The sequence below is a fragment of the Nannospalax galili genome, unplaced genomic scaffold (assembly GCF_000622305.1).
Source record: "Nannospalax galili isolate Female #2095 unplaced genomic scaffold, S.galili_v1.0 scaffold1124, whole genome shotgun sequence".
Lineage (NCBI taxonomy): Eukaryota > Metazoa > Chordata > Mammalia > Rodentia > Spalacidae > Nannospalax > Nannospalax galili.
This window is the reverse complement of record NW_008351693.1, coordinates 856836-880209: the sequence shown is the minus strand read 5'-3', so window position 1 is coordinate 880209 and position 23374 is coordinate 856836. Positions and strand designations below refer to the sequence as shown.

Genomic DNA, 23374 nt, shown 5'->3' with positions numbered 1-23374 from the left:
AATGCCTTTCTAAAAATCATTATAGAACAAATGTAGTCCAGCAAAAAGTCCTGCGGAATCTAAGGAAAAGCACTAAGCAGATCCCAGAAACACCTATTACCATTTACACTCTTGGTGCACATCACTTCATGTCTTCTTTTAAAATACAGACTTAGGGGGCTGGAGAGAGGGCTCAGCGGTTAAGAACACTGACTGCTCTTGCAGAGGACCCGGGTTCGATTCCTACCACCCACATGGTGGCTACGAACCTTAACTCCAGTTCCAGGGGAATCCGATGCCCTCTTCTGACCTCCACGGCATTGCACAGCACAGGTGCACTCACATACATGCAGGCAATACACTTATACACATAAAATAAAAAAAATAAGAATTTTTAAAAAAAAGATTGGGCTGGAGAGCTGGCACAGCCGTTAAAGGCTCAGGCTCACAACCATAAAACAAAGGTGTGTCAAACTTTAATAAAAAAAAAATACAGACATCCTCTGGACACATGACTGACTTATCCTTAGAGTGAAAACAAGCCTGCGAGGCCCTGTGTGCCGCCTGCCTGGCTCTAATAATCTGCCTTTTACACTGGCGTGGAGAACTGCTGCTTGCTCCCTTCTGGAAGAGCACTAGTGTCTACTGGAGGCAAAGCTTACTTTCCAGCTTCTAAGGAAATAATCTGGAGAACTTTTCCAACATGGGAAAGAAGAAATATCTGAAAGGCTACGTATTCATGAGTGTAATAACCCACTTGCATCACTTTCAAACTGCTATAAATTCACCTGAGACCTGAAAACACTGGACAGTTATAATGATGCTATTTTTAAGCAATGAAAACTTAAAAAAGTCAGCATTATATCCAATTATCTCTGAGCTCTGGATATAAAACATGGGAATGTTTTATAAAACAAAAGAAGTTATATCCAACATTAAATTTCTTACTGTATTCAGAATATGCATCCTCACATTTACACACAAGTGTACCTCTCACCACTCATCAAAGAAACTTCTTTTTGCAACTCAAGCATACTATAACAGAGGTCCACAACTGTTCAGTTCCAGAGTAAGAGTCTAGGAGAAGCTTAGTCCTAAGTGACACATCTAATGATCCTCTATATCTAAGTCTCAGGCAGAAGAAAAATATTAATGCATCTCTCAACTCTCACCAGTGAATCTTCCTTTTGCAACAGATGGTGATTAATTTTCAGAAAGACATAAATGGTCAAAGTGCAGAGAACAAAAGACTGCAGAGGGCTTATCCTTGAAGAGAATATCTATATCAAACTTCTGCTACACAAGCCTCAGGCACCACTGAGGAAGAAGAGGGGAGAAAAAAAAAAAAAAAAAACAGAGCTGGAGAGACAGCACGGTGGTAGAGCACTTACCTACCATGTACAAGGCCATGGTTTTGATCCCTAGCAATGTAAGCAAAAAATAAAAATAAATACATAAATACATAAACAAATAACCTAAAAATAAAGTGTCAAACAGTGTCATCACCTTAGGAGTCTGAATATGGCAAAAGTGAAAGTGCGGGGGGGGGGACAAGAATGAGTGATTTCTTTCATCAAGAGTCATTTAATAGTTTTTAACATTGCTATCCTTGTGAAGCAAACAGCATCCAAATTCCAAAGGACTCTATGTGTATTTCCTAAGAAACCACAAAATCACCTGCTGACAAACATAGAACACCACTGTCTAAAAGTCAGAGCCATGATTTGGGTGATCGTGTTATGAGAGCACCATCCTTGTAAATCATCATGAATTTCGTTTTTTTCTTTTTTAATGACATGACAGTGAATTACTTTTCAGGATCAATAACCTGTCAAACTTTAAGGAGAGTATCTTTTTTAAGATAGAAACAACAAAAAACAAGGGGAAACCCCCACTAAAATATCATTTCATGGTACTGGGGACATGGCTCAACAGTACAACATGTACCTAGCATTTGTTGGGTTCAGTTCAAAAGAAAAGAAAGCTCTATAAAAATTCACATTTGTTTAAGCTGAACATGGTAACACATGCCTATAGTCCCATACTGTCTGGAAGCTGAAGGAGGAGAATCAACTCAAGACCAATCTGGGCAACACAGGAAGACCCCATTTCAAAAATAAGGAAATAAAGTAAAATATCCTATTTTTGAGGTCTTAGCATGTCTCCAAATTATGTATTCGGCTTCCTTGTTCCTGCAGGTGAAAAGTGTAACTTTTGAAAACGGGTATAAAGAAATAGATGTTGACTGTTTGGTCTGCTTTCTGAGACACGGTCTCCCTCTGTCACCCTGGCTGCCCCACCTCAGCCTTTCCAGTGCTGGAACTATGCAGATGTGCCACCTTGCCCAGTTCACCTTATCTCTAATCCAAAGGTTTTCATTTATACAATTATGCTTTTCTACCTCAAACAGGTTTCAATTATGTAACACTCCTAACATTCTTACAAACATTTATAGAACATTCAGATAAAATTCTCTCTTAAATCCAATATTAAAATTTGATTTTTAAAATTTTCAGAAGAAACCTATGCTAAAGGCCACACAGTGTTACCAGGTCAGAGCCCTGAACTATCTAAGTGGGGCAAGATCATGGCCTGCAGCTAGGATCTGATGCTTTCATCAGGCACTATCTCAACAGAAAGATTAGAAATACTTCTCAAAATAATTTTTTTTGTACAACCACTATAATTTGATCATGGTAGTATGACCGTGGTAGTACAATCAAAAGCCAGCCTATAAGAATAAAAATAACTAATTTAAATTTGTTGTTATCCACTAAAATATTTTTAATAAGCACTTAATAGCCCCTTTCAGGATTATGGAGACAGCTCTGAAAATTTTTGATACAGAATTCTTTATTCCTTTGTAGCAAAGTTTGAGAACTGGTAGTTACTGTTAACAAGAGTTGTGTCAGATGGTCTGCGTCAAGTATTGAATAGATACTGACTCTCAGCTAACATGAAAATATGACGTGGAGCTCTCTATAGTAACAATGGCACATCCTTAAATTGCCTAATTCTTAAATCAAAATTTTTAGCTGGAGGTTATATCAATTAAAATAATTTCTAGCTTCAGGCTTCCAATATCTGGACAATGTCCACATACTCAGTGTTCAATACATTTTAAAGGCACAGACATTACAAATCTCTACAACTACAAAGCACAGTGTGTTGCTGTCTTCCCATTTGACACACTAATATAACACTGTTCCACCTGCCTTTTCTAGTTTGGATATTGGGACACTAGAACTAGAAAACCCATACTGTCATAACTGTCATAATGAAGCTCAACTTCAAAAGTCTTTCCTTTTTAAGTTTTTTAAAAGTGAGAAAGTCGTTAGGTTAAAGCTAAAATTATAGCTAAAGCGTTAATTTCGCCTGTAATGAAAATACTAAAAACAGACATTCATGATTAAATACTGAAGACCTGGGGAATTTAAACAAAGCAGAATCCACGGTTACCATATTTACACATACTCTTTGTTGTGTTTCAGTGCCACATGATCTGATTCAAAGTAATACACATCAGGGTCATCCTCCTCCTCTTCTGCAGTGTGCTGACTGGCACTCTCTTTGGCAGATGGCAAATGTCCAATATTCATTCTTGCCTCTGGGTGTGGCTTACTTAGTCCTCCGCTTCCATAGTTTTGGGGGTCACAACATACAACTTTTTCATTTTGAGAAATTTCAACAGGATTTGTGAGAGACTCACTTACATTATCACTAACAGTTGTATTTGTTTCATTGGGACTAAGATTGTTCTCCTCAAATTGTCCGTTTTCTCTGCAAGGAGAGCTGTGCTTAGTGGGGCTGCCTCTGGTAGGGGCCGCCCTTCGCGGTGAAGTCCTCAGCGTATAGCGATGTTCTTGAGGTTCTGATAGAGACATCATCTCAGCTGCAGCACAGTCTAGGGCAGATGGTGGTTCTGGTGCTCCGGAGACTGGCATTCTTTCAGGCTCTGTGTCCAGGGCTTTACCAGTGTTTTCATTACACTGCTCTTTGGAGGCACTGCTATCTCCCACCACATCTACTTCCTCCTCAGAATCTCTTACAGAGGACTGGATTTCAGCAATAGGGCCTGAAGCTGGCCCAGCAGTCAGCTGATTAAGATGTTCCACCGGCAGGCGGGCAGTCACTATTTTGTGGTCCTCCAACTTGACCTGCACGTCTGACTGTGTGCAGGGCACGCCACGCTCTACATAACTGTCCCCCTTCCTACTATCAAGGACCACTGAAGTCTGGGTTTCCAAATGCCCATCTCCAGCTAATGATTTCTCCCGCAGCACACAGGAATCAGTGCTATCTTGTCTACTGTTCCAGTCAGGCTGACAGTCATCACAGTTTATAACAGCTGAATCACTGTCATCAACACCATTGATAGCCAAATAGCCTGTGATTTCTTCAACTACTGCAGAGTTAAGCGGCCCTTCCTCACTGACATTCACCTTTTTAATTTCCCTTTTCTCACAACCATCCAGTAGAAGACATCGACAAGCTCGTTTAGTCCCTTCACACTCTGCATCATTGTCCACTACTGTCCTCTGTCCTACTGACTCCTTGTCTGACTTTATAGGAGAATCTTCTTCTGAACTGTTTGCTGCTTCAGATCTAAGACAACGTTTAATCCTTTTTAAAATTGGTGACACAGGTTCTGTTTGCCTTCTCTCACAATTTTCTATGGACTGCCTTTCTATGTTATCCTTTTCTGAAGAAGAAAGTCTTCTCTTCCTAGGGCTTACCCATGATTCTCGAGCACTCTGCTGTTTTAAATCAGAAGCTCTTCCATTCGTATTTCCTTTCTGGATTTGCCCGGGCTCTGGTCTCTTCTTTGGTGATCTTGATCGTACTTGGGAATGAGAAGAGATTTCTTCTGGGTGAGCAATGCTACGATTCCTTAAAGTTCTACCACAAAAAGATTCATCCAAGCCGTTTAACCCCACTGTTGATCTTGTAACACGAGTAGATCGGGAAGCAGCCATACTATGGCAAGTCCCTACCATACGGTCATCATGATCCACTCATTGGGAAACCTTCAAAAATGTAAACAAAATAATGAGAAAAAAGGTAATAGTTAATATATCTAAAACAAAAGTATAAAGCTGTAACTTTATCCAAGTATAGCCATTATTAATAAATAATGGGACAAAAGTTTATTAAATTTTCCAACAATGATATAAATGACAGCAAACAATTCTAGGCCAGTTAACATGCTCTAGAAACTGATTTTTATGTTTAACATGCCCTCATTCACTGATGTCTCACAACTCAGACAAATACCATCATCATTCCTACTTTACAAATGAAGGACTTGAAGCACAGACAGCTTAAATAGCCTGCTGACAGTTCTAAAGCTAGTTCATACAGGACTCTAGAACCATGTTCACCGTTGTATCTGCCTTTCAGATGAGCACAAAGTAGCCAGAAATGATCTATCTCAAGATAAGATTTCATTTTGGTTACTAAATAACACCCTTGAAGCCATACAACAGGTATCTTACAAACATTATTCCAATCATTCTAATGCTTTTACTAAATGGTTTAAGGCAAATCCTGTGATAGTCATTTGGCATACAAAAATTCTGGCTGCAGTAGAATCTTTCTGTCCACATAAGTGGACAGAAGTCCCAACACTGGCTTGCACTGGCTAACAACACAGCAAATCAAAGCTTCAGAGTCTCTAGAGAAAGCCATGCCACCAAGTAAAAGACTTGGGAGGCAGAGGCAGGCGTATCTCTCTGAGTTCAAGCAAGGCCAGTCTGGTCTACAAAGCAAGTTCCAAGCCAGCTGGGGCTACGGGGAAACCCTGTCTCAAAAAGACCAAAAAAAAAAACAAAAAACAAACAAACAAAAAAAACCCAGATTATTTTAAGAAGCTAGAAGAAAACAGGAACTACCCTGAAAGGAATAATTACACTTAAGAAATTAGGAATATGTAATTCATCTCGTGCAGGAGCACACACACATACAGTGTACACACACACACAAATTGCTTCCCTGCTTACACTCACTGATAAATGAAGTGAGAAGAGTGCTCTGTAAAACAGGTAAATTGTTTGAGCTTAGCTTTGTTTTAAAGTTTGGCATATTTTTAAGGCTTTCCCCAGTTCCTAAAAAAAAAAAAAAAAAAAAAATCAGCCCTGGAATTAAAGCACAATTATTTATTCTAGAGAATTTTATAGAAATCAAGTTAATAGCAGGTATGGGAACATGGAAACACTCTCCTGGTAAACTTCTACTGACCGGAGACTGACTGAAGCAATCTCGGACATGGAGTTCGCTTTTGCTGGTCTCATCACCAAGCTGACACTCCTGTTTTACTTTAATAATAATAATAATAATAATAATAATAATAATAATAATAAAACACTGACTGTTCCAAAATTTCCTTTTTCGGTTACAATAAATGTAAGGTAAACTTCAAATGTTTTAAAGAACATAAACTGAAAAATAAGAGGCAATTTATGATGTACCAAAATCTGGAACTCTTTAAGTCTGAAAGTTAAATCCTAAATATCTATGTAAATAGGAATAGAAAACTAATAATAATTTTCTAAACAAGGTATAACATCAAATGCGAATTTAACTACCTTTCATAACATGTAGTTCAGATGGAATATCAGCAACCTGGCAAGCACTACTTTTAAAAAGCAATGCCACTTAAAGGCATATAAGCCTCTTAAATGATTTCAGTAACTAGCCTTCCTTAACCATTCTTTTCTTTCCACACAATCTGAATAAGAGCAAAACTTGTTTTATAATACAAACTTCCACAAGAGACGATTGTGAATGTAATATATGCTATTAATTCATAATGCTATGAATTACTTTAAAAAAAGTGTGTATATATGCATACACATACACAGGTAAATGAAAATCACTATCAAACACCACCTAGAAAAGCCCTATTGCCTTTATCACGTCAGTTATAAACCCAAAACACTGATTTGTATGAAAGATGTTTTTTGTCCCCTAAAAAGGGTTTTAATTCCATTCAACAACCACAGTAAATCCCAACTATTGGGCTGTAGTTATCAAGACCCTGTCTTAAGAGAGAACTAATAAACTAAACAAACAAAAAATCTATTTTGCAACAAAGATCCTCCGGTGCTAAAAATGCTATAATCTGAAGAACATCATCAGAGCACGTCTCCAAAGCTTGTTAGAAATGCGGAATGGGCACTGCAAGTGTAGCCTGGTGATCTGCCTGCCTGCCTAGAATGCCCAGGGGCTTCATACTCAGAACAGAAGAAACAGAGGCAAGAAGGAAAAAAGAAAGAAATACAGAATCTTAGTCCCTAACGATTGAGAGATTCATTCATTCATTCATTCATATGTGTGTGTGTATATGAATAAGAAGCACTGTCTTAAATCATTTCATTCAGACTAAATCAAATTTCAAACCAAATTAAATACAATATTGTCTTTAAGTACTTGGTAGGTCCTCCTGACTAAAGCATCAAACAGTATGTTGTACAGTGACTTTGAATGGAATTAACGTGTTACATACACTTAAAAGCCTGAAGTGATGAAGGCTAGAGTAAAACAAAATCTGAACAGTCTCCCCTCTGCTGTTCTTCCTCCTGTCTCTCCTATTTTTGGATAAACATACATAAAGTATACATGCTCTTTGCAATTACCTGATAACTGAGTACAAAGCCATTTATCAAAAAGGGACCTTAACCTAAAAATGTTTGCATTACTGCCAAACTTATTAGGAAGTTCTACAGACTAAGGCTGTTGATTTCCTCACTTTAGTCAAATATAAAGTCACTAAAGAATCCAGTGAAGAGGACTGGGCATATAATTATATTCATGCCAAATATGAAACTGCTAAGGGAGTAGAAATGCACCCATTCACCATTTATCTCAGAAATACCCGCTGATTAACTAGAATAGGAGACACAGTGAAAACCTCAGCCAGTACCCATCTGGAAACAGAAATTCTATCACTGTAGTTTCAAAATTAAGGAAAACCATTAGCTAACATACTCATATGGACAAAACCCAACCTACTAACCAGACTAAAGTTTTTCCTATTACCCACCAGCTAATAAGGAGTAGCATTTTCTAGAATGCAGAAGGAATAGAGTATGAGCCATCACTGGAATTAAACACTGTTCTGTATTCCCCATTCTCACAAGTTTCCATCCTAATGAAGAGACTGAGATGGAACAGACAACCAAACTCCAGCCTGTCCGTTCACATAAGCCCCAACCTCACCTAAATCCACACATCCTATCTATTTATCTGACATCCACTGAACTGCCTTCAAACTTGAATCAATTCTACCCAAAACTATAAAACTTTGAAGCACTCTCTGAAACGCTCTCAGCCATGTTTCAGATGACAAGTTTCTAGGCCCTGTGATCAGGGCCTAAGCAGTGATAAAGGTTAGACAAAGAGGCCTCCAGTGAAATACTGCTGCAGCTATCGCTTTCGCATTAAAGAAAGGTGTCTCAGGACATACTGCCAGTGACCTCTGGCTCCCATTCTACTCAGCAAAGGTGTGAAAGTTTCTTTTGGGAACTGAGGAGCTGGCAATTAGCACCAACATTAACACCGAAATTCTTGTTTACTATCAGAATACTGAGTTTTAGTATGTGAAAAACTTAGAAAACCGGTCATAATACTTGTATATTTTCAGGTGGAAAAGCCAAAGTAAAAGAAAAAGAGAGTAAGAGCATCTGAGAAGTGTCACCAAGACTGTGACCACTTCTCTACTTTCTAGAACACAAACTGCTCAGTCTTTGCTCATCGTACAGTGCTCCACAGGGTTTTGTGTTTTGTTTTGAGACAGTCTTGCTGTGCAACGCTGAATGGCCTGGAAAGCACTATGAAGCCAGACCTGGCCTCAAACTCTCAGCCATCCGCTTGCCTCTCAGGTGCTGGGACCACCAGCATGTACTGCCACACCCAGCCAAAAAATTCTTTTAAAAGAACAATTATGGGGCTGGAGACATGGCTCAGTGGTTAAGAGCACCAGTTGCTCTTGCCGAGGACCCAGGTTCGGTTCCTAGCACCCACATGGCAGCTAACTGTCCATAACTCCAGTTCCAGGGGATCCGACACCCTCTTCTGACCTCCTTGCAGCACTGTATAACATGCGTGCACTCAGTACTTGTTATACATAAAATAAAATAAAAAATTAAAAAGACCCATTGTTTCAGCTGTGCAACTGTGACTATATAGCAAGAAAATGAAACCTGTGAACCTTCCGCACAATTTATCAAAAGGTCCTTAGCAGTCACCTCTTGGAAGTCTGGAAACTCTACTATGATGTTTTAAAAAAGGATTTCTTCTTTCTCATCAAGAGTTAGAGATGACAGATGACTGACAGGTAGATACAGATATATCAGATAGAGATGATAAATCTGAATGAATATACACAAGACAACAAAGAAAGACAAGTCAAGGAATTTCACAATGCCCTTACACATGTAGGTTAAGGACAGATTTAATGGCCTAGACCAGAGATTCCCACAGACATTTCAATTATTCCGTTCCCCAGAAAAGGGCAGAAAAATATTTAATCCCCAGAAGCTGCTGAGTCCTATAAAGTACAAGTCACAGAGAAAGACCTAGAGAAATTTAACAAGTCTCTTCCCACCCAAAACAATAAAATAAAACTTAAACTACAGTTGTCTTTCTGCTCCAAAACTAAATAACTCACCTGATCAACCACAGATCTACCATTGTGGATATTCTCTTTTCCTGATGTTCCAAGGAGACGGAGCTGTGATCTAGAGCAGAGCTCAGGCATCAGGTTCCAGGCCCCCAGCTTCGGCCATGACGAATACTATAACCTCTTAATTCTTCTCTTTAAAAAAAAAATAACAAGAATAAGAATTAAAGAAATTAACTGATGCTAACAGTTTACTCCAATGATAAAGATATAACAGATAAATAGTCTTTTTCAAAGTAACGCTTTTGGGGGCTGCTTCTTGGAGCCAGCTTCAGGTATACTAAGCAACTGGAACAGAACTTGTAGAAAACGAAAAATAAAAAGAGCTTGAAATATACCAAATCTCAATAACAGCTCAATCATTAATTTGAATCTAAATATAACTCAGTTCTGTTCTGGAAACAGAACAAAACATGACCTAAAGGATTTCTAGAGAATTTCCAAAATTCTCTAGAAAAAGTGTTCTGTATCTATTTTCAACAGGATAAAAACAGGAAAGCTTTTCTAAGTGGAATACTCAACCAGGTATTTTTGTTTTGTTTTTGTTATTTTTATTATTTTTAGGTGTATGCATGTATTGCCTGCATGCACGTATGCGCACCCATGTTGTGCAATGCCCATGGAGGACAGAAGAGGCCATCGGATCCCCTGGAACTGGAGTTATGGACAGTTGTTAGCTGCCATGTGGGTGCTAGGATTTGAACCAGGTCTTCTGCAAAAACAATCAATATTCTTAACCACTGAGCCATCTCTCTAGTCCTCAGCCACATATTTTAATTAACCTAATTACATTTCAATTCCTGGCATGTTCCAATTAACTGTAGTTTCACTACTAGATTAAGATGTCCTTTTCAGAGTATGTACGATCTAGTTAATTAGGCTATTAGGACTGCCCATCTGCAACAACAGTACCAGAAAAAATGACAAGCAGATATCTATGATAGAAAGTGTCACTTTATTATAAGCTTAAACTAGATATTCCGAAATTGATACTATTTTAAGGAAAGTATTATAATTAAGAACTGATACAATTATCAAACCTTGTGAACTAGAGTTGCTGTGTAGTAAAAATAGATTACTTTTAAAATTGATGATGTACTGATCTACTTAAGTATAGCCAATAGAATCTAAATAAGTACTACAATGATTTGATACCTACTATACTCATTCTTAAAATAACTTTTCTTAGTGTAAATGTTCTTCTGTAATAAGGTAATTTTATTTTTTCTTCTCCCTGAACTTACATTCCCATTCATCTTTTTGAGACAGGGTCTCCCTGTAGCCCTAGCTGGCCTGGATTCACTACAGAGACCAAGCTGGCCTCGAACTCACAGAGATCCACCTGCCTCTGCCTCTCGAGTGCTGGGATTAAAGTTGTGCGCCACCACTCCGAGCCTCTAATATATACATTTTTAACCTTGAAAATCCTTATTGATTTTCCTGTGGTAAAGCATATGTTAATATAAATTTTACACTTAGGAAGAGATTATTGTTGCTTAGCAAGGAATAGAGCTACCTAAAAGACCTCTCCTAAATATGTCTTGCAAATTCTTGCAAAAACACAAAGTAGATACACTACCTATATATACTATCTCTCCCTACATGTTACAAGTTCTATATTAACATGAAGAAGGAAAGAACAGGGAAAGCAAGATCCTACAGAAAGTAAGCCTGACTGGAAAACTGACTCTTATACCAAACACATCAACTGACCACGTCACTGCCCTCATCCTGAAGTCCACAAGCAAAACAGGGCATGTTTCTAGATAGTAGTGGCCCTATGCGCATATGGAAGTTCCAGCCACATCGTTAAGACATTTTTCAGCAGAATTCACAACAGAAACATCACCTACTATATTTGCCAGTTAAAAATATCTGCCACTGTTCTTTTCACAAAAGAACAGGTATTTACAGCTGAGTTGTACCAGCATCAAATACAGGCTCCTGTAGACATTTTTCTTAAAAGTCAGATACACTGAAAAAAGTTAACTACATCTAACTATATCTCACTCAGTCTTAGAATACCACAATCTTTTCTTACCTTTTGAAGTGTTTCACCTAGTACATGATTCCCAAGCATCTGCATTTATGTGTCATCACTGTTAACGGTCATGTTACATTGAGACTTCAGGTAATTATTTATATGGTTGTGCTAGCACAACTTGGTATCTGTGAAGGGAAACCACAATGGAGTCACTACAGCTACATTCTTGTTCATGGGTTTGTGGATATAAACAGTATTAAAACACATTTAGCCCACTTCATTTTTCTAATAAAATGCACAAATAATTCCTTATATTAGCCATGATACATGTTAACTTCAACAGCCATGATACATGTTAACTTCAACAGAGTAAGATCATTTGTTAGCATCTATCACAAATCTGTAAATATTAATTAAAAAATTCTAAATATAATTCTAGATTCAAATTCCAGCAGATTACAAACTCCTTAGATTCCTTTACTACTACCAATGCAGATGCATAATCATTTATAGAAGTCTGCAATTACTCAGACATTAATTAACAGGATAACATTAAGAAGCCAACATATAATATTTAGAATGAAGTACTGGGGGACTTGCAAGATGGCTTAGTACATGCCAAGCCAAGCCAAGCCTGACAACCTGAGTTCAATCCCCAGGGGATCTCTGGTTCTTGCTGACCAGCCAGCCAGTCAACAGTCAATCAGCAAGGCTCCAGGTTTAGTGAAAGATTTTATTTCAAAAAATAAGGTGAAAGCAATCAAGGAAGACGCACCAACATTGACCTCTGGTCTCCACATGTACCGTAACATAAGATATACACAAACATAAAAAAAGGGGGAAATTTTTTAATTTCCCTTAAATATGTCTTTAAAATATTTGATAGGGGCTACAGGTATAGCCTAGTAGTAGAGCACATGCCTAGGATGCAGGAAGCTGAAACTGATTTCTAGTAACATACATACACACACACACACACACACACACACACACACACGCACGCATACTTGTTCTTCTAAAGTAATCATTCAAAAACAAAGTAGTATCATATGCCTTTAATTCTAGCACTTTGGAAGCAGAGGCAGGCAGATCTCTGTGAGTTTGAGGCCAACTTGGTCTACTCACTGAGTTCCAGGCCAGGCAGGGCTACACCGTGAGACCCTCTCTCAATCAATCAATTAATTAATTAAACAAACAAGTAAGTAGATAAACAATGTTCTTAGCACAGATCATAGCCTGTACAGGCCTTATTAATCAGATGTAAATAGGAAACTAGTGATTAAATACAGAGAAGTTGAGTGTGGTAGCTCACACCTATACTCACAGCACTCAGAGTCCATGGCAGGAAGACACTGAGTTCCAGGCCAGTCTGGGCTATATAGACCCTGTCTCAAAATAACAAATTTAAAACCACTGAGGAGCTAGGGATATAGTTCAGTGACAGGATACATGCTTAACACATATCAGGAACTGAGGACAAACTGCAGTACCTTAAGAAAAAAACAAAAACATAAAAATAAACTGAAATACAGCTGTGCAAACATTTCTAACCTCTTGTTTAAAAAAATATATTATTCTTATTTTATGTGTACGTGTGTATTGCCTGCATGTAGGTAAGTGCACCTGTGTCGTGCAATGCCTGCGGAGGACAGAAGAGACTGTCGGATCTCCTGGAACTGGAGTTACAGATAGTTGTTAGCTGCCATGTGGATGCTGGGATTCGAACCCAGGTCTTCTGCAAGAACAACCAGTGTTCTTAACTACTGAGCCATCTCTCCAGCCCTCTAACTTCTTGTTTAAAAAAAAATTTAGACTAGCCAGGTATGGTGGTGCACACCTTTTGTCCCAGCACTTGGGAGGCAGAGGCAGGTGGATCTCGGTGAGTACAGGCCAACCTGGTCTACTTGGAGAGTTCCAAGTCAGCTGGGGCAACAGGGAGACCCTGTCTAAAAAAAGGGGGGGGGGCTCTAGTGGGGGTAGGGAGGCTATGGGAGGGTGCCATCTGGGAAGTGGATGTATAGTTGGTTGAATAAGATGGTTTGGGATGTTCTGTGTGATACACACACACACACAGAGAAAAAAAAAACAAGAAATTTTAAATAATGTATTATATTTGAGGAGGAAGCATGGAAATTTACATCATGCTAATTAGTAGAGGTGATAAACATTACCACTGAAATCTACCCGATGACTTTATAGACATACACAGGTGCCAAGGATCCAAGTGCAACTGATTATGACTAGTAATAATCAGATACATACAGATTAGAGATGCATGCACCAACATCTCAGTGTTAGTAGCAAAAACAATGAGTCTTTCTGCAAGGAACAATATATTCTAAAATGAAATGGAGATCTTTTTTAAAGGTTAAAAACTCATTCAATTTTATGTCTTACAGGGCTTATACTGAGTTCAATATTGTATAACTGTATTAATTCAACTGTGATCCTAGAAACTTGCACCCACTTGTGAAAGAGATGTACTCTTGCTCTGGAACATGTTACTGAATATGTTAAAGCTGTAATGAAATGCTTCTTCTAACCCTAATCCTAGCACTTGGGAGGTAGAGGCAGAACGATGAAAGTTCAAGGCTATCCTCACTTACACAGAGTTCAAATCCAGCCCAAACTATAAGACACCTTCCCTCAAAATCAATAAAGAATCCCAGAGAGCAGAGGCAGGCAATTGTTTTTCCTTCTCTTCTAACAAAGTAATTAAACCAGCCCAAACACTCACATCACCTAAATTTGTGGTCCTCATTTATTCACTACACATGCCAAAGTTAGGCATTCCACAAAAAAACAAAAAGCTACATTACTTTCTGGAGTAAACTACTTTTAATTGTAACAAATTTCAACAATTTTTTCTCATTTGAATTATTTTACATTTTTGTAACTTAAGTTCTACAAGTTTGAAAAACAGCTATTTGTCTTTCTAAAGGCGTTCAAAACAGAAACTATGGAAGCCCTATTCCTAAAGCCTTATTTTCTTTACTCTCCAAAACAAAGCTTTGCTTGTTTCCATGTACTAATAAAATTCACTGACTATTCAGGCCTTCAACAGCAAATCTAAAAACCAATCTTCCCTACAAAGAATGATCTTTTCTACTATTTGCCATCTAACACTGGCACTGCTGTGCTAGACTCCAGGATCTCAGATTCATGACACATGAGAGGCCTTCAAAGGACTACAGAACCTCTACAGAGTGTCAGTCCTGGTCATGAAGAAAAGGGATAAGCAACAGCACATTATAGGAAATAGGACTGCAGAGTCTAACTAGATGGAGGTTAGGTGGCAAGATACTACAGTACTTTGTATTATGTCTGTAAGAGCTTAGAAAACTCAAATGAAAGGTTATACATAGACACGTATTTAACATCAGATTCTTTTGTTGTTTTAAGTGAAAATACTAGTATGTGCTGTAGAGCATAAAGAAGCCAGATAACAACAGTCAAAGATATACATACCTTTCCTAGGCAGTCTTTCATAGTATTTGCCAGAAAAAAAGAAAATGCTTACTTGGTACAAATAAAGCATGACCAGAGAGAAAAGACTCATCTCCCAGTCCCGGAAGTGCTCAGAATCACAGGTTCAGCTGGATGGCACACAAACACAGCTATTTTTATAGTCAGACAGATAGGAGATGAAGTGTTATTTCTGTCATCAACTCCTAAGTGACTAAAACCAAGCCACTTTGCCTATATTTTATTTCTTCATCTGTAAAATGTGGACACACTACTTGCCACTATCTCAGAGTTATCGTGAAGTTCAGAGGAGATCATGTCTGTGGGGTACTTTCGTGTACTTGTTTCTATTCTAGACCAAATCAATTCAGAAATTCAGATTCAGCAGTCTGGACACCAATATATAAACCGTCATTTTAATTAGGCACCTCAGGCCAACTCAAATCGGGGCTGCTGCTCAAGAATGACGCTGTACGTTACATCACTGTCTTCTATACTTTATAGTGTTTATAAACATTAAACTGAGAAAGCGGGCATGGTAGCATTTGCCTTTAATCCCAGTACTGGGGAGGCAGAGGTAGGTGGATGTCTGTGAGTTTAAGGCCATCTTGGTCTACATAGTGAGTTGTAGGCCAGCTGGGGCTATAGGGGAGACCCTGTTTCAAAAAGACAAAAACAAACAAAAAAAGGGGCAAAAAAAATGTTCATTGTATCAAATACATAGGAGATTCAGATTTAAACAAGTCATGACCCATCCTTTTAGAAACCCTGCACTAGATCATTCCTCCTAAATAGCTTTCAGATTGCTTTCCACCTCTCTAATACTGTCACTGGTGATTATCCTTAGGTCTTGATCATCAGTCACTTGAATTACCACGGGAGATGAGCCCATGAGCATCTCTGCTGGGGATTATCTTTATTGTGTTCATTGAAGTGGGAGGACTCCCACAAGTTGATGTGATGGTACCCCACTCAGGAGACCCTGGTATGTACTGAAGAAGAATGAAAGCTGAGCAAAGGCACGCACGTAGTCACTACTCTCTTCCTCTGACTGGGGACATGTCACCAACTTCTCCAAGCTCCTGCTACTGTGATTTCTCTGCCACGGTGGACGTTAACCTGGACCCATGGGCCACATGAACTCTTTCTTTCTCCTGTAAGTTGCTTTTGTTGGCATTCTATCACAGCAACAGGAAAACAAACTAAGACATTAAATGCCATCTCTTCAGACCTTCTGCTTTAAGTCCTGTTCTAAAATGCAGTGCACAAAAAATCACATAAAATACTTATCTGACTCTATCACTCTCCTTTCTAAAACTCTTCTAAAGGACTTCTCTGGCCATGAGACAGTAAGTGTATGCTCCTATTTGAACCTACTAAAAACTGAGCAAAAATGTAAGTGGATTATTTTTAGACTTTAGAAACCAGATACTACAGGTCAGGGATCAATCAACAAAAAAAGTAATGCGTGTCTCTTATTCACTGCCTTGGCTCACTGTTTCAAGAGTTTCTAGGTGCCAGACTTGGTGGCCCACACCTTAAATCCCAGCACGTTAAGAGGCAGATGCAGGCGATCTCTGTGAGTTCAAGGCTGGCTAGGACTATAGAGAGAATCTGTCTCATAAAAACAACACAGTGTTTCTAGGCTGCAGAGTAGGGAAGTTAATCACAGACAACCAGCTCACTAGTTTCCCAGAGTTAGGACAATAGTGAGGACTCTGTGGAGAGGTCATGGTGGTTAGAGTTCACAGAATAAAATAAAAGGGGGAGAGACAAAGGTATCATTTCAACCTTGGCAGAAAAGAGCTCAACATCAAAGAGAGACATAATCATAAGAAAAAGCATGCAGAAAAATGTTAATAACTGAAAAGTGGTATACAAGTCCTGGTTTATAGGGTTTCCAGTGCCTGGAGTGCTCTTACAATTTCAAGCTATGGCATTACTACAAGCACAAATGGAAAGAAGTACACAGCAACACATGGCACAATTATATAGTATCTCTGCCACAGAAACACAATATATGTAAATTACTGTAAAAGCACAATAGTCATATGTAACATAGGAGGTAAAATAACTTTAATACTCACTTTTTTATGTTTCTCTTTCTTCCCTCAACCCCAATTTAAAACTTAATTTTACCAAACTACACCATTTTTATAAATTATATAAAATAACAATTTAAAATTTCTCAGAGGGGCTAGAAAGATGGATCGGTAGTTAAGAACACTGGTTGCTCTTGCAGGACCCAAGTTCAGTTCCCAGCACCAAAATGGCAGCTAAGAATTGTCTGTAACTCCATATATGTGGTGCACTTACATACACACAGGCAAAAGGCTCATATACAGTAAATGAATAAGCGAAATTTTTAAAAATTTTGAAAGAATTAAACAAATGCCATAATGAAGCACATTACTTTATATACTAAATAAATAAGAACTAGTCTCAGAGCTGGGCGTGGTGGCACATGCCTTTAATCCCAGCACTTGGGAAGCAGAGGCAGGTGGATCTCTATGAGTTCAAGGCCAGGCTGGTCTACATAGTGAGTTCCAGGACAGCTGGGGCTACAGGGAGACTCTGTCTCAAAAAGACCAAAAAGAAAAAAAAGAGAACTCGTCCCCAAAATCTCAACATTTAATTTTTTTTGTCTTTTTGAGACAGGGTCTCCCCATAGCCTCAGCTGACCTGGAACCTGCTATGTAGACCAGGCTAGGCTTGATCACAGAGATTCGCCTCTGTCTCCTGAGTGCTAGGATTAAAGGGCTACACCAATATGCCTGGTACATCTGGACATTAAATTTTTTTTTCCAAATTTACTTTTATGTGTATGAGTGTTCGTTTGTATGTATGTAAGTGCACATGTGTCATGCAATGCCTGCAGAGACCAGAAGAGAGCATCAGATTCCCCTGGAACTGGAGCTACAAACTCGTTAGCCACCATGTGGGTGCTGGGAACCAAACCTGGGTCCTCTGCAAGAGCAGCTGGTGCTCTTTAACTGCTGAGTCATCTCTCCAGCCCCATCCCAACATTTCTAAAATTGTCTCTAACAATCAGCTGTAGTATACCACAGCTCCTACCTTATCCAGAAGTAGGAACAGATTGTATACCTAACTAGCCAGAGTAGAAAACCTCTGATTTCCTAGGACATCAGATATGACCAGAAGGCAAACCAGGTATGGTGGTGCACATTTGTAATCCCAGCACTGAAGTCAAGAGGACTGTCCACAAAGGCCTGCCTGGGCTACATAGTACTCAGAAGGGCATCATCTCAATAGTAGGGAAAATCAAGCTGTAGAATAAAAACTCTGAGGCAGGTATGACAGCGCTTGTCTATAATCCCAGCACTTGGGGGGATGGGCAGAGGCAGAATGACTACTGAAAGTTCCAAGTAAGCCAGGGCTACAGAGCTAGACTGTCTCAAAAAACCAACAAATAAAATAAAAATTTTAAAAAGCTAGGGGGTGAGGGGAATACATGCTTTTAATCCCAGTACTAGGGAGGCAGAGGTCAGACTGGCCTACATAATGAGTTCCGGGCCAGACAGGATTACATAGTGAGACCCTGTCTCAAAATAAAAAACAAAAATAAACAGTGCCCCGGTCTTGCAAAGGTAAAAAACAAACCTTTAAAAGTAGTGGCTAGCTAGATGGCTCAATAGGTAAATGTACTTGCCACATAACTCCAATCACCTGAATTTGATCCCTGGAATTCACATAAGGGTAAAAGGAAAGATTCAACTTCACAGAGCTCTTCTCTGACCTCCACATGCCCAACCTCCAGTAATAATACATTTTTAAAAATTAAATTATTTTTATTTTATGTGTACAGGTGTTTTGCCTGCATGTAGGTAAGTGCACCCCTGTCATGCAATGCCCACAGAGGCCAGAAGAGGGCATCGGATTCCCTGAAGTGGAGTTATGGGTGGTTGTTAGCCAACTGAAGTTATATGTGGGTGTTGGGAATCCAACCCAGGTCCTCAGGAAGAGCAGCCAGTGCTCTTAACAGCTGAGCCATCTCTCCAGCTCCAATCTAAGAAACAAGATGCTTTTCCAAGGATACAGGTTAAAGCTAAACATTCTGTGGTGCTGTCGGTCCAGGCCAACAACAGTGACTACAGCTCTCAGGTGATGCAACTGCCAGGTCAGTGTAGGCCAGGGTGAGCAACAGTGGGCTTAATTTCCAGTAGATGGCCAGAAAAGCTTAGCTCCCACACGGAAGGCCCTTGTCTATTAAAAATGTTTCTTGGGTAAAGAGCACACATAGTAAACATTTTCTTGAGTCATATCAAAGCCTGGCCAGGGAAAACAAGAGAGAGACTGATGCCCCTGCCCATCTGTGCATCAAGTCCAGGCCCTTCTTCCTGAAACTTACTCCACACATGATCCTGTTTCCAGTGGACTAAAGCCATCCAGTACTACTCATCTCCCAACCCTTGGCTGATGGCAGGAAATGCCATAAACAAATAGCTGACCACCAACCTTTGACCACTAGGAAAACAACACATCTTCGAGCCAGGCAAATAGTGCAGATAATGACTCTGGCCTTAGTAAGCGTCCAGGAGTCCCACCTCTTCATCTGTAAAATGAAGGGATTAATTTTTCAAACAAACATGTTGGTTTGTAGAATATATTAAGGAAATAAATCACATTATGAACATTACTGGCTCCCCTTTATCTTTATCCTCTCTGCACTTCTAATCCACAAGGGAAGCACTAATCTAGCTTTCAACATCAAATTAGTTTTTGTCAATCTCTGCAGTCTACATAAATGATATCACACATCAAATACACGGAAGGCTGCACATTTTAATGGGCCACAAAGGACACCTGGTGCTTCCATGTCAACAGGATTCCATGTCAATTAAGATTCTAGTCTCTATCTCCCCAGCAGCTCACTGTCTTAGCTCCATCTGCCTGTGTGATAAGATACTGACATAAGACTCAAGAGAGAAGGTTTATTTTAGATCAAGATTAGAGGTTACAGTCCATCGTTGCAGGACAGTTAAGGAGGCAGAAACCTGACACAGCTAGTCAGGCGCCTAATCAGGAATATGAAAGGTAGAGAACGCACACATGCACATGCTTAGCTCCATCTCTCTCCAACATAGGGGACCATGGGTGCATGGGGGTGGAATCTTCCAGCCTTAATGCAATCAAGACAATCTCCCACAGGCCAACCTGATCTAGACAACCCCTCACCAACATTCTCATCCCAGGGGACCCCACACTGTGCCAAGTTGACAGTTAAAACTAACCAAATCCAAACTGCACATCAGAACTTTCAACCATAGATAAGTATCAGAACCATGTGTGACTGTGAAGAGAACATGAGTTTCTAATGCCATAGATGTAGAACTCAGTCTAAGTGCAATACAGTTTGGTAATTTTTACAGTAAGTACGGTATTACAAAGAAAAGTGAATGGGGCGGGCTGCGGTGGTGCACAATTTTAATACCAGCACATGGAAGGCAGAGGCAGGCGGATCTTTTGAGTTGAAGGTCAGCCTGGTCTACACTGTGAGTTCCAGACCAGTCAGGAATACATACCGAGATTCAAAAAAAATAGAAAATATAGCAAGTCCCCAAAGATAAAGTCACGTATGGTGGTGCACACCAAATCCTAGCACTTGGGAGTTAGGGGCAGAAAGATCTCTGGGAAACCAAAGCCAGCCTGGTCTACCTAGGGAGTTCCATGGCAGCTGGGGCTACAGGGAGACCCTGTCTCCAATGAGAGCAAGAGAGAGAAAGAGAAAAAGTGCATGGTGGCATGTATTCAGGAGACTGAGCTGAGGCAGGAGATTAAGGACTTCAAGGCCAGCAGCCTGGGTTACATAATGAGACCTTACCTCATTTTTAAACAGTTGTCCGAGGTAGGGGAGTGTGAACAGAAGCCCTAAAACAGGGAAAGAGTGGGCACCAGAGGAGAACTGGTGTGAGGCCAAAGAGACTGAAGCCACTGAGCAAAGGGGTCAAGTAGCAGCCGTGAAGCAAGTGTTCAAGATGCAGGCACCAAACCATGAAGGGAACTTTGAAGGCTATGATAGAAATCTGACTTTTTTGACATTTTATTTACTTCTTAATTGTTATATATTTGGATGATTTATTCTATTAAAGAATGACAATCTAATATTTTATTTTGAAAGATCATCTGGCTGCTGTATGACCGGGAACCTATAGTACAGTCCCCACAGTAGTACATATGGCACGGCACAGTACAGTACAAAGAGCAGAGCACAGAACACTACGGAAGCACAGCACAACAGCGCAACAGAATGTGGGATGGGGGATAAAGTTTAAGCAGAAAATAATCATAATTCAATTCTCTCACTCATATTAACCGGGCCCGAGCATGGTCCCAGCAGTGTTTGGGGCTTTGGGAATGTGAACGCAAACAAAAACCACAAGCTTTCAGGGCTTGTACTTCACAGGGACAAACAAGATACCTGTTACCAGGTATTTTGAGTAGATACTATAATTTATGATGTTTCAGTTTAAGACAGAGTCTCCCTAGGTAACTCGGTCGGCCTCAAACTGGCTCCCCCTTCCTCAACCTCCTGATTGGTGGGATCACAGGTGTGTTCCACCAGGCCCAGCTTTGTGAGCGCACCATTTTACTTGCTTTCTCTCAGAAGTCAGCTGTTCTGAGGTAAACACGTCCCTTCAGGCTATCAATGCCTTTGCTGCCACCTCCGCTACTTTCCCTGTGTTTCCCAGTCTCCTCTGTTCCTTCGGAAGGGACTTGATTCCTCTAATTCTACTCCTAAGTATTACTTTGGTTTCACTCTACTAATACCAACTTGTGCTAGACAGAAAGGCACAAGAGCTTCCTCTAGTCTCCCCGAAACAGCACACTCCTGACTATCTATCACATCAGCATAGTCTTGCTTTCTGCTCCACAGTAACTACCAAAGCTGTTTGGGACAGGGTCTCACTATTTAGCCCAGGCTGTCCAGACACTCGGGCTGGCCTCTAACTCACACATCTGCCTACTTCTGCCTCCTCCCCAGTGCTGGAGTAGCTTTCTCTACACAGAATGTCCTGACATCCCCCCATATCCAATTTACCTAAGTAAATCTCATTCTACCCCTTTCAATTTCCTAACAATAACTCTGAATGTTTCCTAATACGTATTAAATGCTTAGTATTTAAGGACCCAGGCCAATGAGACGGCTCAGCAGGTGAAGATGCCACCAAGCCTGACCACCTGTGTTCTTTCCCTGCATCCCGCATGGTGGAAGGAAAACAAACTTCCCCAAGTTGTCCTGAACTCCACATAGGCCCCGGTGCATGTACGAAAACACACACAAAAATGCACATAAACGCGTGCGTGCACACACACACACACACACACACACACACACACACACCCAAGTGTAAAAGTTAAAAATATATATTAGGGTTGAAGAGATGGCTCAGTGGTTAAGAACACTGGCTGCTCTTGCAGAGGACCCAGGTTTGAGTCCCAGCACCCATATGGTGGCTAACAATTGTCTGTAACTCCAGTTCCAAGGGATCTGATACCCTCTTCTGACCTCCATGGGACCTGCATGACACAGGTGCACTTACATACATGCATGCAATATAATCATTATACAAAAAATAAGAAAAAATTTTTTAATTATTTTAAGGGCCACAAGCATTCTGCATCTCATTTGTTACACCAATTACTATGAGAAATCCCAGTTTATTGCTAAGACACTGAAAAGTTATTTAATCAAAGTTCAAGATCAGAGAACGTGTGATCTAAAACCTAGAGATGACTTTTATTGTGTGGGGCTGGAGGCTGAACTCAGGGTCTCTAAAATGCTAGACATGCATTCTACCACTTTACTCCTCACCCCTTAGAGATCACACTTTAAGCTTTCAACCATACCCATATAATCCTTTCCACATGTTTCCTTAAGGATCAGCCGTCCTCTCTATCTGTGACACCGGCTTACCCTTGTGCTGGTCTCCGTAGAAGGATACAGTATTTCCTTCTCAGGCCTCCAGCAAGTACTATGAAAGAAGACATAGGCTTCCTCTACCACCATATCCCAGCACTATATACAGTACAGTGCTGGGCAGCTCGTCTACTGATCAACAAATGAAATGCAATATCCAACAGTTAAGATGTGAAGGGGAGAGGACAGACGGCAGTGTGCATGCCTGTCATCCTAGCACTCCAGAGACTGAGGCAGGATGACAGCCAAGATTCTGAGGCTAGCCTTGGCTACACAATGAGTTCTAGGTCAGTCTAATCTATACAGGAAGCCCTTCCCTTTAAAAGGG

At 40.0% G+C, this 23374-nt stretch overlaps 1 protein-coding gene across 7 annotated transcripts in view; it reads right to left on the bottom strand.

Moving 5' to 3' along the window:
- Window positions 1–23374, bottom strand: part of Zzz3 (zinc finger ZZ-type containing 3) — an 86311-nt gene that overhangs the window by 33412 nt on the left and 29525 nt on the right. For 4 of the 7 annotated variants that reach the window (XM_008848647.3, XM_029553796.1, XM_029553795.1 and 1 more), the window contains 3 exons: window positions 11700–11827; window positions 9647–9793; window positions 3454–5006 (listed from right to left, as the gene is read on the bottom strand). In XM_008848647.3, the coding sequence (XP_008846869.1) occupies window positions 3454–4976 (1523 nt within the window). In that variant the 5' untranslated portion in view covers window positions 4977–5006; window positions 9647–9793; window positions 11700–11827. Of the gene's footprint in view, window positions 1–3453; window positions 5007–9646; window positions 9794–11699; window positions 11828–19583; window positions 19681–23374 lie in introns of all 7 variants that reach the window. The other 3 variants (XM_029553794.1, XM_029553797.1, XM_029553798.1) reach the window with 3 other exon arrangements.